Genomic DNA, 18,109 nt, shown 5'->3' with positions numbered 1-18,109 from the left:
GCCTTTTATTACAGTTAGCAAAATGTTTAAAATATACTTCAAGGAAAAACATTCGATAAAACTTAAAAAAAGGGAGTTTCCTATAGGAATACAATGGAAAGATATCGCTCAATAAAAATGTAAACTAAACATTTTAGTGGTGAACACAAACGAATAATTTAAAGCCTAAATATAGATAAATAAGCAAAAAGAATCTAGAAAAATGTCTTTTTGTAACTGTTAATTGTCCGTTTAGACTCTTCCTGATGTCAATTTTTATTTGGTTTCTTCTGGCTTAGATTTAATGTGCATCGCGCGGGGTTATTAATACCCTCTCGTCCATCTTCTCCTTCAACCGCATTAAATTCATTGTCAATTTATCCATCAGCATCACAAGTGGCGACATTTGTAAACTCATTTGGATGCGCAGCGGGTGACAGCACTTCAGTTGTCTTGTGCGTTGCATGGTGCGATTCGTGCTTGGCGGGAATTCCACAATATTTCCTTTTGTACTCTGCCGATTAGTAAACACTATTCTCATGTGTGTTGGTGAACAATCAATCCCTGCCATCACCCTTTAGTTATTCCAATGCAGAAAACTACGTATCTCTGGAGGATAACGTACCTGGCCTCACCATATGACCTAATAATGAACTGGAGGCAAGAGAAGCTTCCATGATATACCGCGTAAACTCCTGAAATTTAAATGTAGGATGTGATAAAGTCGTTGGAGGGGAGGTAAATGCTTCCATAATCTTCTTCTTTTCCTTTCATAGTAACCCAAAACATTGCTATCAGATCACGGAATTCTGGAAACTATTTTCATTTCATTTATTTACGGGATACAACCCATTAACCATATTCTTACATAAAATTTCACAGATGATAGACAAAAAATAATGAACACTTGTAAAATAAAACCATTAAATAATAAATAATTTAAAAATTCTTTACATAACTGCACATCAATTAATAAAATATGTTGGCAGATACAATAATATGAAATTTATCGTATAAACATTAAAATTTTTAAATTGAGTTTACCTTTACCACAAGAGACTTAAATCTAGATAGAGACAGAGAAATCATAAATTTGTCCTAGATCATTGAAACTCCTCATCATTCTTGATGGCGGGAGTCAAAGGCATAATTTGTTCTGTGATTATTAACATCAAATGGGATTGATTTCTGGAACTATGGCGGGGTGCATTAAAATTTACTAAAGAAAGGAACAATCAATATAAGAATATAGCTTTCATTGTAAATGACAGCTCATCTACGCAGTGACTTGTCCTCGTTTAAGTCTCTTATATTACGAGGGGCGTATGAGAAGTACACCCTCCAAATCGTTATGTTTCCTCCTAGCATTTTTGCTAGTGCATATTACATGGTTAGAAGCCTTGATAATTCAGCTGTTTTTTTTTAACGAGTCCCCCTTGCGCACGACAAGTTTCCGATTCCGCGAGACAAACTTTTTTACTACCTCTTCGAACCAGTTTCCCGTAGGTAGGCAAGAACCGCTTCTTTAACTTCGTAGTAGTTCGCGTATCGTTGCCTTTCCAATTTTTTTAAAGAGATGATATTTACCGAGAGTGATATCTGGACAGGAAGGTGGGAGATTAATCACCCTCTATCCAAATTGCTCGATGAATGACGTTGTTTTATTGGCCAGACCCTTGTTGTGGGCATCACGCCTTCTCCTGGGGCAATCGAACGCCTTTTGTCAACCTGCCGTGTCTTAGCCCTCTGAGCTTTGCTCAGAATCTCATACAACTACACAAGACCCAGCGAGCCTCCTCTAGGGTCTTTGGCAGGGGGTGACAAATCACCAACATGAAATAGGACCGCCACATGCACACCGCACCGGCATAGATATATTACACATACCAGCAAAATATACATGCATATTAATAAAAAATTACCAAAGGTCAATAATTCTTAAAGCAAATACATGTAAGTTTAGAACAATGCAAAAACATGCAATGAGTCATCCAAGCGACTGACGCCATTAATCCTATCAATTGAGACACCGTTGTTATCCTTAATAGTAAGAGGGAAGAATGTCATTTTAAATATCCCTATTTTGCAGTGTATTTCTTTTATTTTCTTCTCATAATCACGTCTACCATAGTACGACGGTGAACGAAGTACATGATTCTCGTCGTCTGATAAAATATTTTTCGAATTTACCATGTAAATTCACACTAGGAGGACGGGAGTTTCGCGCTACCTAGGACGGCTAGGGGTGATTCGACCCCTACAACTTATTTTAATAAAAATAATGCGCCTCATTTTCGGCCAATATTCAGTTTCGTCGTATGAATTGTGAATTCGTTTCATTGAAAACGCGTTTTACTATTAATTAATATGGTTTTTCATAGCAAAATTTTATAACAATTATTTCAAAAAATCACGAATAAAATAATATTTAGTAGTCATTTGAATTTATTGATTTTTCATGAAAAAAGTCAATCAAATCTTCGAAGAAATGCAGACAAATTAATTTGAATTCTGTAGAAGAGCCGCATCAACGTCCATAAATGAGAGAAAAGGCTTTTCGTCACACGCGTCGAGCGGCGAAATTAAACGAGTTTTTTTTCCGCAAGGTGCTGCAAACGCTGATCGCCTGCACGATAAAATCGCCGTATGTTTTATTAGTCTCCTATTACCTATAATTGTATTTGCCTCATCCGCGCATTCCGTGAAGTAATGTAGAGGCACCGTCAGCCTGTGTGAGGTCGACTCAAAATCTGTTACCTTCATCTGTTGACCCCATATCCCCATCAGCTGATAAAATATTGCAATTTCTGTCCAGCCGCGAGAATTATCCGATGGAAGTTCAAAAGAAGGGGCGGAGGACCCTGCGACAGCACAGGTAGCACCCAATCACTTAACTCCAAACGCACCTCACACCCTCGCCCAGTCATACAGCGTTGTCACTTTCATATGAAGTACTGAAACAACCTTTAGCCACCAAAACAAGCCCTTTCTTTGAATCACCAAAGCAGGGGATTGGAAACATAATAAAGATACACTTTTGTATGTTCCATAGAAGTTTTAATAACCGATGCAGGTTTTGACGATACACTATCATTTTTAAGGTTGAAAATGACACCTATTTCAACTTGAAAATAACAGTGTTATGTCAAAACTTGGGTCTGTTATTAAAACTTCTGTGGAACATACAACAGTGTATCTTCATTATCTTTCCTGTCACCAAGTTCCGCCAAACATCGCCGTCCAGCCTTAAGTTGAAGAGAAGGGGATTCTTCATTTTGGTCCTTCAAGATAATCGTCCCTTCCGGCTGCTTTCTTCCAGGAACCCTTTCGTTTATGTGTGATGTGGGCGTTTCCCTTTCTTACCTGGCAACCTTGCCCCCTACCCCCAACTACACCCTTCGAAATGTCACCGGGAAACTTTCGGCGGCCTGACTGTAATTCAATGAATAACAGTAAAACATGATGTTAATCCTTCTTATCAATTATGTTCGAATGAGTGTCGCAATTATCTTTGCTCAAGCGTTGACTGGCAGAATCGTTACATGGCAATATCTAGACAACCGTCATTTTATATCGCATATGTGATAAGATAAGCCCGCTGTGTGTGTATAAAGGCCTCACTCTAAGGCAAAGGATGCATATACTTCGTGGGAGATGCATCTGAGGAATTGATCCTCCACTTTTTTCTTCAAGCCTTGTTAATTAAGAGGTATTACTCCATCATTTCGGGCTCAAGTTGCTGAGAGTTAAATGGGACCATTAAGGAAGATGATTTGCCTCCTATGAGTATAGATAATATTCCAAGGAACTAAAAGAAGTAATTTATTTTGCATTTCAGTATAGCCCTTTCTGTTTTGGGAATAGGAAAGTCCGAGAAGAAGCGAGTACCTATTCAAACCAGATTGCCTAACCAATTAGGTAAGTAGTTATGCACGCGTTTAATCTATGCTTGTATTTCACTTATCAATTACTGTGTGATAGCCATGTTTTAAATAAGCATGTCCGTCGAGTGGAGGAATTTATTTAATGCAAATGCCGCCGTATACCGAGCAGTGGCGGCGCATGCAAATACGCATGCTAGGAGGTCCCGTACATGACTGAATTATAATAGAAAAATATTCCTTTACAACGAGAAACATAAAAATTGTGTCCGCATATGGATGAAATATGAAGCTCCGAACGCTACAGGTATCTTGTAAGCGAATTCACCGCTCTACCAGCGTGCGATCCCGTGGCATTGCGCCGGTCGCATATTTGGCCCACGCAATTACTTGTGGGTGTTTAAGATGTTTTTGATCTATAGTATATATCCTCTATGGCATTCTTTCCAATTACTATCGACGGAAGCTAAATTTTTAATTTTATAGAAACCTTTTAAAAAGGTCTTCCACTTTTGTCAAAGTTGGGACATTTTGGACAGAAACTCTCAATCATTTCTTGATAGACAGTTTATGTATCATTTAACTGCAAAGTTTACCACGTAAATTAGATGAGATGTACCTCCGACTCTCCATTTTACTATTGAATTCCTTTAGAAAGAAATTTTCCCAGCCTCTCATTTCTTCATCCTCTTTCACCATCTACAAAAGAGTAAACCCACGTTACATCTTCTAGTCATTTTGTAACGTGCTCTGTGTATGTCGCATAACCTTCCCGGAATGTGATCGTTGCTTGAAGGAATCACTCCTGTTAAAATTTTAAGACTGCTTTTGATGTGGTATGGTGCGATATTTAGGGGATTACCTCATTTCTTCCTAGTGGTTTTATGTTTCACTTTTGAGTTCGTATGTACTTCACTATATTTTCTAGTGTCCTTACGTTCATGAAGCAAGAAGGTTACTGTAGTAGGTTCCGCTTTTTCAGGTACTGCTGGAGCTTGAGCTCACTGCGTTCCAAAGTACCGTTGTTCGATGTGGCATTTTCGTTATAGGAAGCTAGATCTTCATTTTTAGTTCATGAGATCGCAGGCTTGTCCATTAATAAAATATTTAACCGTTTTTTATTGGCAGGATGTCGTGCATTGGCAAAAAATAAGAAAGATAATACAACATTTTTTAGCGGAAGAAATCGAAAGCACATCCAACGAATCTTCAGATTCCAAAAGCGACCATAAGAGTGATGTATCAGAACAAGCTGAGTGCAAGGAAGGCACGAACACCTATGATCCCCATTTAGCCACAGGCGTAGTACTAACACTGACATAAGTTTCAAAGGAAGTAATCATAATATTACTTGTATAAACTATTTAACAGGCCTTGAACCGGCAAAGATACGCCTACCAAATGGGGTTTCTACAGTCGGGACAGTTATAAAGAATATAAGTAATTTCTATCGTATGCTTTTCTTCAAAGTATGTGAAAACTAGAAGGTTCAGTACTCTTTGGTTTTAGGAAGAACGCTATTTTAATTTCGTTTTTTCCGAAATAAATTAGAGTATAGTACTTCTTCCCGCGAAGCACTATTCTTGGGAGGTAAGTCAGAATGGGATATCCAAAATGATCTCGATCCACAATGAAACAAAGGGAGGAGTAGATTTCTTAGAGCAGTTTGGTCACGAACGTCACGAATATACAAACAAAAGAAAAACGAATCGATGGCCATTCGCAAGCCTAATGAATAGAATAGATATTTGTGGAGTTCCAAAATACGTAAGCTGGTGTTTGCTTATTCAGGATGGGGACGAAAATAAGTTTAATTAGAGGCTATTATTCATCCTTGGTCTTGTTTAAGGCTTAAAAAATCTTATCTACTTTTCATTTTTTGGAAAATATATTATATCATTTAATTTATTTACCTCCATTTCCTGTGTCGATTTGTACAATTACTGTCAATAAGGCATTTTTTTAAGGGAAGAGGTTTCTTTTTTCCGAATATAGAAATTACATCATTACTTTTTTGATGCACCCTTTTATAAAGGAAAGTAAAGCCAGTAAGGAGTGGAATATCTTCAGTAGTCATGAGTCTCTTTAAGTGTGGACTAACCCTCTATTCATTTGACGTTTACGATAAAACTTAAGACATGCGTGACATCCTTTTCAGCGGTTTGAAATAAAGATTTCTCAGTCGGGGTTCCATGGCATTTGCAAATGTTTGACGTTTTTGCGATAATTGTTGCACTGTAAGAATCTGTTGGGAGATTTAGTTGTGCAACAAAAAATCGCGCTCAAAGCGGAGAAAAACTCGTTGCATAAAAGCTAAATCTCATCAAAGGTCATGAAAAAGATTCTTTCTGAATTTTCAAATTTCTTTGGACGATAAAAATTTATTTCTACCGAATTATCGGTCATATCGAATTCGATACCCACTCATGTGGTCTGAGTGTTGTGCATACATGGATTTTACCCCTAATTAGTGACAGATTTAATTTTTTTCTCAATTTGATATTTATGGAACTAAGTAAAACAATTTCAACGTGTATTATGTGATATGTGTACAGTAGACAAATGCTCCAAATATCATGGTTTAATACTAGGTTTGACAGTGTATAATTATGAAGAATGCATTTTTCCTTAGGTCAGACAGCATTTGATTTCTTTCTTTCAAATACATTTTGTATCAGTTAATAACTAACAAACGCACTTTGTCCAATTGACGTACTATTCACGTTTCAAAACTTAAATCCCTATTCAACTCAGGTAAGCATCCACAATATTTTTCAATTTCGTTGTGTACGGTCGCACGAGTTTTGATTTTGGTGAATATTACACGTTAAATATATGTAAAGAGGTATGCATTTCAGCGCTTCTGTTTACATTCCTTTACGATCATCAAACTATAATCTCAGCATTTTTTAGTTCTTGTGATTCCACCAATCTTCAATGGTGTTATACTTGTTTTATTCTACTATTTTCGTGGCATTTGCAAGCATTAATCTGCATTTATAATTAAATAATAGTTGTTGATCAAGCAAAGAAAACATTCACCTGTTGAGTGGACTGCATGTGAATCTGATAGTTTTGGTGGCAACGCGGACATATATCAAAGACTTGAATACTTTTGATGAGTGTTTTTCACCATGGCTGAATGAGAAAATTTCTATATTCAACAACGAGAAGTGACATTATCTTAGGTCACAATCATTAGATCTCTTTTGATATTCTTCTTTGGAGTTTTTAATTTTAATTAAAAGAAATTTCCTACACTGAGCGTATATTTTGGCGTCATCCGTAGTGAAAATGTTGGTCAATTTCTGTATTACTGCAAGTAGAGTGGGACACAGATGTAGATGGTCACGCGCACAGAATTCATTCTTGTGAGGGCGTATTTCCCAAGCAAGATCAAAAGTGGATATCGGAGAGATAAGAGATAGTCGGAAAGTTGATAAAAGGGAGATAAGAGACAAACTGGAGGGAGATCATTGGAGTGACGGCGCATCCATGAAGCATGATATCTTGTGAGTGGAGGTCTCCTCCATCGTCAAAATATTCCATGGTTTTTGGGTTTTAGTCCGATGGCATGGCATTTTGAATAGATCATTGAGAGGTTAAGTAACTTGTATTTCCAAGAGAAAATAGGATGCGTGGAGGGAAAACCAGTGTCAGCCCGGCTTCAACGGACTGCAACAAGGGAAGTAAGACTTCACGTTCAATCCGACGGTTGGGTTGTATTACTGTTTGTGTCCTCTAGAAAGTAGTGTAGAAGAGATCAAGAGTTTTCTGACAAATTTCTGCCACTATCTCTCTTTGCTATTTATATGTCACTCAGGAAGATTTGTATCGCACTAATTTCTTTTTACCATTTACTTTTGTTATCCTATTATTTTCGCTGCCAATTGTATCATCTTATCATGTCTGAGCATAAATTTTTGTATACGGTACAAGTTATTGAACGATCTGCGGCAGTTGAACAGTTGAAAGAAAATAAATTCCCCAAGGCCGTACTCTTTGGTGGGCAAGGTGAGGGGGTGGGAAGTTACAAGGCTGTCAGGGGGGTAATACACGGAAATCAAGCTAAAACACTATGAAACAAAATAACTCAGTCACTCACCTTGCAGATTGGCTCTAAAGAACACATTTCCGCAAGGGTCTCAATCACATACACATTCAGGTTTGCGAAGCTTCCGCTTACAACAGTAAGAAACAGACAAAATTATAGAATTAGGAAAACCACGCTCACACTCGGGCACCTCTTGGATTTGTTTTATTTTCTTTTAATTTCCTATACAGCTTCAAGACTTTCAAACCTGAGCATTCCATTTTATTCTGGGTCACAGAGCGAATGACACATTCGCTATTTCTTTCACGTTCAAAATTTTCCCTGAAATAGTTTGCCTGCGAGAATGATTCCCTCTTCTGTAGATTTTTTATTCATTCCATCGTACTAAGGATGTTGGCTGTGAAGGCATTACATAAATTTCACTCTTGGGCAATTTTTATTTTATTTATCGTTGCGTATTATGCAAAAAACATATTTTATTAAATCTCAAATGCGCCAGTATGCTTTTTTGGCACCGTCTTTGACTATTTTTAAGGTAATAATTTGATTTTAATTTTGTTTATTTGCAGATAAATTTCATTATTTTGTGTAAACGCTGATATTCTGCATTTCCCTTCGGCGACCCTTGGAACCACTTCTTGTTTCAATTGGCATATTACTGTCAGCTTAACCCAAGAAACACTTTCGTAATAATGTCAGTCAACGGTGCTGATAGAGTCGCTAAGGAGTTTGTTGAGGAAAGGCTCTTTGCTGGATTGGTGACTGGTTCGTTTCTCCAGCATAAAGTGCTGCTGGACATGCTGGAAGATGTGGATGCAAGGGGCGTGCGGCAAAAAACCCTCTTGCATGTTGGAGTGAGTCTTGGGAAGGCCGATTTCGTGGAGGAACTACTGGCGAGAGGAGCCAAACCAGAATTGACTGATAACAATCAAGTGGACGCATTGTCTTTAGCTGAGGAGATGGCTCGTTGCTTCTCTGAAGACATGGAGCGCTCAGAAGTACTAAAGTTGGTGTCCTTGGTACACCGCAGGGACCAGGTGATAAGGCGTCACCTTCAGTCGTCATTCAGTACGAGCGCTACCTACCCAACACCCGTGGCCACACCAGATACAGACATTGCATCTTTGAAGTCCTCCGTGGATGCATTGAGGAATGAAATGAAATTTCTACTGCGTCAGTTGACCTTCTCCTTGAAGGGACTCAAAGCACAGGTGTGTGGACGTGACGAACTCTTGCGGTGCTTGGAAGAGGCAATTACCTCAACTGCAGAGCATGTCACGTCCATTAAGTTTGGCCTGGGAGAGGATACTGCCGTGATTGCGCTTCCCTCTGATGCGGCAAAAGCTAGGCAGGAGTGCGTGAACGCCATGTTGTGTAGGACTACTATTGTATATGGAGATGGGGTAGACACCATGCGTACGTATTATGAGAGACTGTATGATGAAGATGAAATCACTAAGTGTATAATGAAGTATCTGAGTGGTCATGATCGGGTGAAAATAGTGGTGGACTGCGAGTCTAATGACATTGGAAGGATGAAGTATAAGTTTGCGGACTTGGGCGGGACTCAATGGTATGGGACTGTATGGCGTTCATTTTGTGATTTGGAGACTGAGACTGTGTATTTCGGCGCGAAGGTTTGCTCGGGTAGTAATGATAAAAGTGTATGTACTTATTTAGCTTGGGCCCTCTCGCAATTATCTCTCAAGTTAGTCTTTGGAAATGAGGCGTTGCCATATGGACAGAGCGATGCAGAATGTGAATGTGAGTGGATGCGGGCTCTACAGGAGGTGGGGAGGAGTAAGAGGGGCGGGGCGTTCCATTGGGGTATGAGATATGCATTGGATCGGAGGACACATGCGGGTAAGGTGTGTTACCTGGCAGCGGCAGTGCCTGGAATTATCACTTATTATGGATCCACATTAGGAAGAGCTCTTCTTCATCAGCATGTCCCTCTCCTTCACTCTTTGTACTGTAACCACGTGGTGCCAACACTGATAGCCAAGGCGACGGTGAGTCCTCCTTTATTCCTCAGAGAAATTATTCCCCTATTCTATCGTCGCATATTATCATGTATTCGTGTCCTATTTTTAAGCTTCCATTTTTTACCTAATTAACTATGAACACTGTCCATATCTGCACTAAAATACATTCCAGTGTTTTTTTCTCTGTGGCATTGCGTAGGAGAGATCAAGTTATTCTTAATTTAAAAAAATGATGGGAGCGTTTTTCAGAGCCTATCATAGTTTCAATTAAAATATTCAATTCGTTACCCAAAGCACTCGTCCGTTGGCCATTAAATCATTTTATAAATTTTAAGTGTAAACTATTTTGAATATCAGCAAGATTTAGTCATAATTTATCTTCCCACTCTTAGAGATATGTTTGGCAGTAATGAAGTGATATTTGTTAGAAAGAAACAATGTTCTTATTTGTTTTATATAAGAATTGCCATTGAAGAGTAGAGAAGCGTTTTACAAGGGGAGACCATGTACCTTGCGCCGCTTTTTCAATGCCGTATTTTTAATGGCCTTGGGAATTAGTGGTTCCATTTAATGGGCCTTAGTTTGGCTGTAATTAATTATTTTTCATGCGATATATTCACAAGCCGTATATAATTAAATTTCGCTCCACTTAGAAGATGGGTCAGGTGGGGTTGTGGTAGCGTACGCCATTCCCACCTAGGAGGTCAGGGTTCGGGGCTTCTTCTTGGTGATTAAATTGTTGTCTTCATTGTGATTATACGGCGTCAAGTTTTTCATTAATTCTAATTGCGGCAAGGTAAGGCATGGCACAATTTCTTATCATCATAATGGCGTTTAGATATTTAAACATGCCATTTCAACCGCGGATAATGAAGGCTACACTTGCTACTCTCCTCAAAACATACCGAAAGATCAAGGGGGCTATAAAAGTGGCGTTTTTTCGAAGAAATAACATTAGTTGGTGGACCCCATGGAAGGGTTACGGAATATTTTGGGAAGCTGCGAGCACAAGACGCATTTGGCGTAATTATTGCTTACAGCCCTCTAGCGGGCTCGACTGTTATTTTTACGCAACCGGGCGAATGGCGTACTTTGCTCATGGTATGTGCATATATGATAACACTCCATTTTTTAAATTAATCTTTATTTGTAGAAATTAGGTCAATCTTTTACATTTATAGCTAATAAAAATATAAAGGTACCGGTGGTACACGGCCGGTCGCGCGGCGTATTTTATGCGCCACGTGTAATGGGTTCCTCTTGCTGATCTAAAAAAATTAGCTACAATACCTCCAACTTTGAACACTTGCAATATAAACATTCAAAGTACATTGTAGGAATACACCAAATAATTCAAGCCTATAATGTACGTTCAATGATGAAATCCTTGGTTTTCGAAGATTGACGTATTTCATACGCCAGCGTGCCTGGCCCAGGGTAACCAAATTTTATTTCATCCTATTTGTTAATTGAAATTATATTTCGGAATGGTTGTTGAAGCACATAGGTATTTTGGAAGTAAAGTGATCACTTGATCTCGAACTCTTGAAATACGAATAACAAGTTCTCGAGAAATATGGCATTTTATATTAGTTTTGTGTTCTTATTAATTATTTCTGTACCCATATTGCTGCTCACCGCAAGCATTTAATGATATTTGCTGTCGCAAGAGTGGTTTTCATTTTTAATGTGGAAGTTGATCAGCATAAGAAAAGAAAAAGTGAATATTTAGTGCACACCAACCCTGGCTAGTGTAGTCGTCGTATCTCAGCGTTTGAAATGACACTGATGAAATACCTAAACGCCATTATGATGATAAAAAATTGCCTGTCTATGCCTGCTGCAATTAAAATAAATGAAAAACTTGACGCCGTATGATCACAATGAAGACAACAAATTAAACTACCAAGAAGAAGCCCTAACCCCCGACCCCTGGGTGAGAATTCGTGCGCTACCGCTTCCCTACCTGACCCATCTTGTGAGTGGAGCGAAATTTTGAAATTATATACGGCTTGTGAAAATACCGCATGAAAATTAATTAATTACAGCCAAACTAAGGCCCATTCAACGGAACTACTTGTAGTTTAGAGATGTGTTCATCATTCCGAAGGCCATAAAAAATATGGCATTGAAAAAGCCGGAGTAAGGTACTATGGGGGAAAAAAGTATCCCGACAAAGTTAGCGCCGCCACTATCGCTCCGCGGGTTAGTGGGTTTCCTTTCCAGTGGGTTGCTATTCTTTGGTCAGTGAGGGAAATTCAAACAAGGCAAACCATTTCCTGCCTTCTCCGTCCAAGTACGCGACCTGAGTCTCCCGCAACCCAAAGCATGACTGGCGATGAAATCCGTAGAATAGAGACGCATTCGACGGCATTATAAGCGCACATTGGGAACGCTCCTCTGAATTTTCCTTCGCCTATCTCAACGAAACGACTTAAATCACTAGGGCCATATCAAGCTTTCTCTTAACGTAAACAAGACAGTCAACGAGAATATTCGGCGGGCCACGCATTTGAATGCATTTGTTTTGAAAAGTTTTAGCTTTTCTGGAAGGACTGCCGTGCACATTGCCAGAACGCGTTTTCCTTTATTTCGAAGGATATTTTCCTATCTTAATTGAAGATACCTTTGTCGGCAGGCGAAAGAGGGAAAAGTAGTCAGCTTGTTGAGGGCAGGCTTAACAGTAGCGGAAACATAGCAAAGGGAGAATAAAAATTGAAGTACCGTATGCTACTCGAAGAAACACAACAGGGTGGGTAATGAGGCATTGAACAATCGGAGAAGACCTCCACCTGAGATGTAACCGATTAGGACGTAGATGAACAACCGGATATGTTGACGCTGACATATTATAATACATCAAGGTGCTGCTGAGATTTAGAATCTAATAAAAGGAGAGATATTGTCCCAAGTGAAGTGAGAATTCATTGGAGTATATTTTTTTGTCTTTCATTTTTGCTACATTAATTTAGATATTTTATTTAACTCTTAAATATTTTCAAAAGTAGGTAATTTGGCAGCAGAATTTCATGCATTGTTTTAATTTTAAAAATTTGTTTTCAAATACACTGAAAAAAGTGAGGCATCAAACTGCAGAAAATAATTTTTTTGTCTCTGGATAGGAAAAAATAAAATGTTAGTTTTGTTTTACGATTTATGTAATTTACCTCGAAAAAATATGAGTTGTCAATTAAATTTGTAGCAATCATGTGCATATCATTGAAGAAATTTTCAGTCGCAATTGACGCACTAAAACTTTTTAAAGTGATAATTGTTTAGGCATGACCGGTCAACATAGATTTTTTTCTAGAGACGATGTTGAGTGATCTTAGACGTATTTTTCGCGCTTATTCCGAATCCGGGATAGATTCTTTTTATCGCATCTAGTTTCTTTAGGACAGCTTAGTATTTGTTTATTTCTTTTACGAAAGTAGTAAATTAATTCATTTATGTATCGTGATAGCATGAGAAAGTGAAAATAAAACATTCCTGAAAAAACATATTGTCCTACGATGTTATGCCTTCCTATTCTGTCAAAATATGTTTAAAATCGTACTATCCTACCGTTTTGTTCAAAGCAATACTGCCTCAGCTGCCACTTCACATCATCATTTGACCAGTTGTAGAAGCGTGAAGACGTTTGCTTTCTCTGAAGATAGTAGAAGATGGAGAATTTCGATGATCGCAGGAAATTACAGGTTATTACAATTTAATCGCTGATAAGTGGCCAGTTTTAATCAGGCCAGGGTATTTAGATAGTGCGTGAACCATCCTGATGACTTTCGTTATGTATACGGTGAAATTACTTTTAAGGCTCAAAGGTGGAAAATTATTCCCTTTTCCAGACATTGTTATAAGCTTTATTTTGACTGCCTGTAGGGTAGCCAAGGTAGAGCATGGGCTCCCCATGTGTTGTGTGGCACCAGTGTAGGGCTTCTTAGTGGTTGGACAAAAAAATGTCACAAGGAGTTTGCCGTCCCCATGATTTGGCAGATGATATTGCAATTTCAAAAATGAAAGGAATTCCAACAAAGCCAAAACACTCAGTAAAATATCCAGACAACTTTGAATCAGCGATACTACCGTTCCCTCACTCCGAATATTTAAAAGTGCCGTAACCAATGGAGTATGTTAATCTTAGCAAAGATTCAGAAAGTAATCAAGAACGTGATAATGAAGGATTCGGAGACTCGAAGGACCCAAATTTTGGACCGAGTAAATCTGCTGGACCTCATTTCATAGCGTAAGAGGATTTAAATTATTTAGTGCACGATTTATATGTTATCCAAAAAGCAGGGTGAAATCTTAGGATCACGATTAAAGGGTTGAAAATTGTTGCATCCAAATACGAAACTTTAGATGACCCGCTCTCGCCATGACGAATTTAATTTTGTTTATTCTCCAAAAAACGATTTGCTATTTGCAATGATGTTCTCTGTGTTATGGATACTCTTCATTTTGAATTAAACAAAGATAATTAGCGTTTGTTCATCCATTCCTCCTAGGTTATGTTAAAGGCTAATCTCATAAAGAATGGAAATGAGCTCCCATCAATACTGTTATCTCGTGAAACTGTAATGAAAGAATCTTACGAGAATATGCGGCTACTTTTAGAAAATATCACTACCAAAAATATAAATGGAAACTTTGTGGCCACTTAAAGTAATCTCTATGTTACTTGGATTACAGCTTGTCTATACGAAATGTTGTTGCTTCACCTGCGAATGGGATATCAGAGACAGAAAATAATTGTTCGGAACATAAAGAACTCGTCCTTGGATCCAAAAACGTCCTTTGTGAGCCTTTGGTCGACCCAAAAAATATTCTTTTTCCACCTCTGCATATTAAATAAGGACTTTTTATAATTTTGATGAAGCCATGTGCAATAATGGTGCCGGTTTAACTAATTTGAAACAAAAGGCCTTTGATTAAGTGAGGCTAAGATCAATTAAGGAATATGCAGATTAGGAATTGAAGGACTCGGAATTTCAACAGTGAATTAGATCAACGGAGAAAAACGCGTGGAACGCATTTAGAAATGTATCTGAACATGTTTTATGAAATATCATGGCTGAAAATTACCATGATCTGGTGGCTAGATTAATATAATTAAATCGTACCAAAATATGGGCTGCAATATGAATTTTAAAATTTATTATTTTGACTCAAACCCTGTCTTTTTCCACAAAACCTCTGCGCTGTTAGAGATGAACACAGTGAGCGTTTCGACCAACATATTTTACATATGGAAAAATAGCACCAAGGAAATTTCAGCAACATGTTAGCAAATTACTGATTTACACTGAATAGGGACTTACCAGATGCTAAATATACGATAAAATCCTATCAAAGTACTTTTTTCACATTTTTTAAAATCACGATTTATTTGCTTAAATATCCTTGAACACTAATTTAGTACAGTCGTCCTAAAGAAAGTAGACTTGTTAAAAAAATATCTGAGCCCAGATTTGGAATCAGGACGAAAAGGATTACCCCAACAACATCTCTAGGATAGAAAGAAGTTTTTTGTTGACCAGTGTATTCAGAGTTATTCATGATGCTCAAAATCTCTCATCGCTAATGCTGCCTTGCAGATTACGTCTAGCGAATATTTATCCCGTAAATTTTCGAGAGAAAACTGGAGATCGGCTTTCAGTGAATTGTATTACGAGTGCCGCAGTAGGAGCGAAGAAGGAACGGAAAGGAGGGTTTGAGGGAGATAGCGGGTAAAAGAAAGGCACAATTCCTAAGGATATCGCATGCGCCAACGTTCTAGAGAGGAGTACGAAATGCATTTGAGCCTCGGTTCGAGGCAGGCAAATTCACCGTCACGACCTTGGTGGCTCAAATAAAACCGTATTTGAATTTCCCTCGTCTCATTCCAAGGATTACATACCGTTAGAAAGGGAATCCATTCTCCTGTGAAGCGATGGTGGCGGCACAAACTTTGTCGGGATACTTTTTTCCCCCATAGTACATGGTCTCCCCTTGTAAGTTTTCCTTCATTTCAAAGCAATGATTCTTACGAACAGATTCAAAAACACCATATTCCGAATCCCGAAATTATTTCCGATGCATAACTTTTGTTAAAGCAATAATATATTAATTGATGCCAAAAGAATGTTAAATTTTAAATCCAGGAAAGCTACAACTAATCTGACTCACCAAAACATGGATTTCTATCAGAGCAGAGTTTGTTTTAAGAAAGTTGAAAACTGTTGGCGTAATTTTGGCAGTGGTAGTTTATGGACCAAATATTGATATTTAAGTTGTATTTTCGGTTAACATTCCTAATTTCCTTCAAAGGTGACATCCATTTAGTTAATTTGTTCTCCTTTCAGCGATGAATATGGCTGCATATACTTTGGAGGATACGATGGGGCCATCCCGAAGAGGAAAATTCCGTTTATATTTACCAGATTATTATCAAGCATTCCAGTGTTCTGTAAACTGATTGGGTTTACCCTATTACTCACACGTATAGAATAATGGTTACACTTTGATTAAATAAGGATTAAATGGCATTGGCATTAATTTAATAAGGACTAAATGGCATTATATCTGAATAAAATATGTATGCATTCCTATTCAATTGTATAAAATAATGATACGTTGTATGCAGACATGTATATTCTTCAAATTGTATTGAGCTGTGACTTTATACAACTTACTATAAGATGTACACAGTTTACACAATCTGATTGCCAATTTATGTTATTTTCATTAAGCCTCTATAAAGTTTAATACAATGTTTCATTTGGCTGAGTTCAAACTGTTTACGTGGTATGTAATTAACTCAGCCTTAATGAAGCTAATATACAAGGTCAAATGTGAGTTAATACCTCAAAATTGCTATTTTATACCATGTAGATCTATACCCAATTTTGTCTTCTATTTACTATTTTATAATCATAACTCGTGCTTAAACAGCTTGAGATGCAGTACTGGAAAATTTGAAAGAATGCATTAAAAAGTACTCGTTTCATTAAAATAGCTACCACGCCAAACGAATTTTTCGTAGTTGGTAAATACAGAAATAAATTGACAACATATTACCACTGGCAAAATGGTTTAGTACATTTATTTGAAGATGAACTTTAGTTATGTATCTATCACTATAACATATAACAAACATATCTGAAAACATTATTTTCACCATAACTGCGCAATTTCATACTTTCAATGAAAAAACCCTCCTTGCATTCAATATTATTTCAAATTTACACAAATTCAGAGTGATGAAGAATCCGACAAAAGAGAATGCACTATGGTTTTCAATGATATTACCTTAAGTTTCCAGTAATATGTAGACACCCACGAGTCCCACTTAACTCATTGTCAGTAGGCTGGTTCCGTGAAAGCTGGGAAGGTTGGCACATGAAGCTTCCCAAAATCTTCTTTAGCCTTTTCAGCATAATAAGAAGAGGATCACCTGCAAATGTCATTTCTTCAAAAAAACCACTGCTATTACTCCCCGTTAATCTTTTGGCATGTTTTAAGGATGATAGCAAGCGTAGTCTTCGTATCTCCGCGCTCGAAATGATACTGCTTAAATACCTACGCGTAACTATGATGATAAAAAATTTTCTCGTGCCTGTGCTCGTCGCAATTAATTGTTGCAATAATTTCTTTCATTTGATAGTTTCACTATCTAATAATGGATGATTAGCCACGAACTAACTTATTACAAGTAGGAATATTTTGCTTTCCCGCTCGTATGTTATTAGATATGATGATTTTTATTGGTTCCTCAAAATAAGTTATGCAATCACCGGCCTCGGATTCAATAATTATCATACCAATCTGCCGTTCCTATCCGATACCGAGAATTAGCTTTCTCGGGTAGCGGCCAGGAACTTTTCTTTTCTTCGCCAAGTTACAGACTGCAGTTGGGAGAAATCTACGGTAGAAAACCATTTCGCCGGAGAAAGGCACTATCAATTTACAGATTTAATCCCCAGCTTACCGTCAGGGGTGTGACGCGCGGCAGTAGCTCGCGGAAAAGCATTGTATTCCTGGAATATTGTTGAGTGGACAAAAAAGTGGGGCGAATTTTGGTACCAAAGAACAGAAAAACTGTGCGTTACCCCTGGATATAAGGATATTTTTTAATCGTGAAAATTGATGTTTTTGCATATATGCTCTTTGAGCGACCTCTTAATGCAAAAAAATTAGCTCAAATTTATAGGATATCCATTCTGCACCCATTA

General features: G+C 37.8%; 1 protein-coding gene across 1 annotated transcript; it reads left to right on the top strand.

Annotated features, from left to right (window-relative positions):
* The first annotated feature begins 3,230 nt into the window (after positions 1-3,230).
* On the top strand, positions 3,231-16,939 carry LOC124173217. Its single transcript, XM_046552754.1, has 4 exons — positions 3,231-3,688; positions 3,818-3,897; positions 8,484-9,926; positions 16,241-16,939. Exons 3-4 carry the CDS (start codon positions 8,607-8,609, stop codon positions 16,244-16,246), a joined length of 1,326 nt encoding a protein of 441 aa, XP_046408710.1. The 5' UTR covers positions 3,231-3,688; positions 3,818-3,897; positions 8,484-8,606; the 3' UTR covers positions 16,247-16,939.
* The last annotated feature ends 1,170 nt before the right edge of the window (positions 16,940-18,109 follow it).

The sequence above is a fragment of the Ischnura elegans genome (assembly GCF_921293095.1).
Source record: "Ischnura elegans chromosome 13 unlocalized genomic scaffold, ioIscEleg1.1 SUPER_13_unloc_4, whole genome shotgun sequence".
NCBI classification, from domain to species: domain Eukaryota; kingdom Metazoa; phylum Arthropoda; class Insecta; order Odonata; family Coenagrionidae; genus Ischnura; species Ischnura elegans.
The sequence above is the reverse complement of the archived record's forward strand: the minus strand, read 5'-3'. Positions and strand labels throughout refer to the sequence as shown.

Coding starts and splice junctions, on each gene's coding strand:
- LOC124173217 (XM_046552754.1), top strand. CDS start 8,607: ATGTCAGTCAACGGTGCTGATAGAGTCGCTAAGGAGTTTGTTGAGGAA.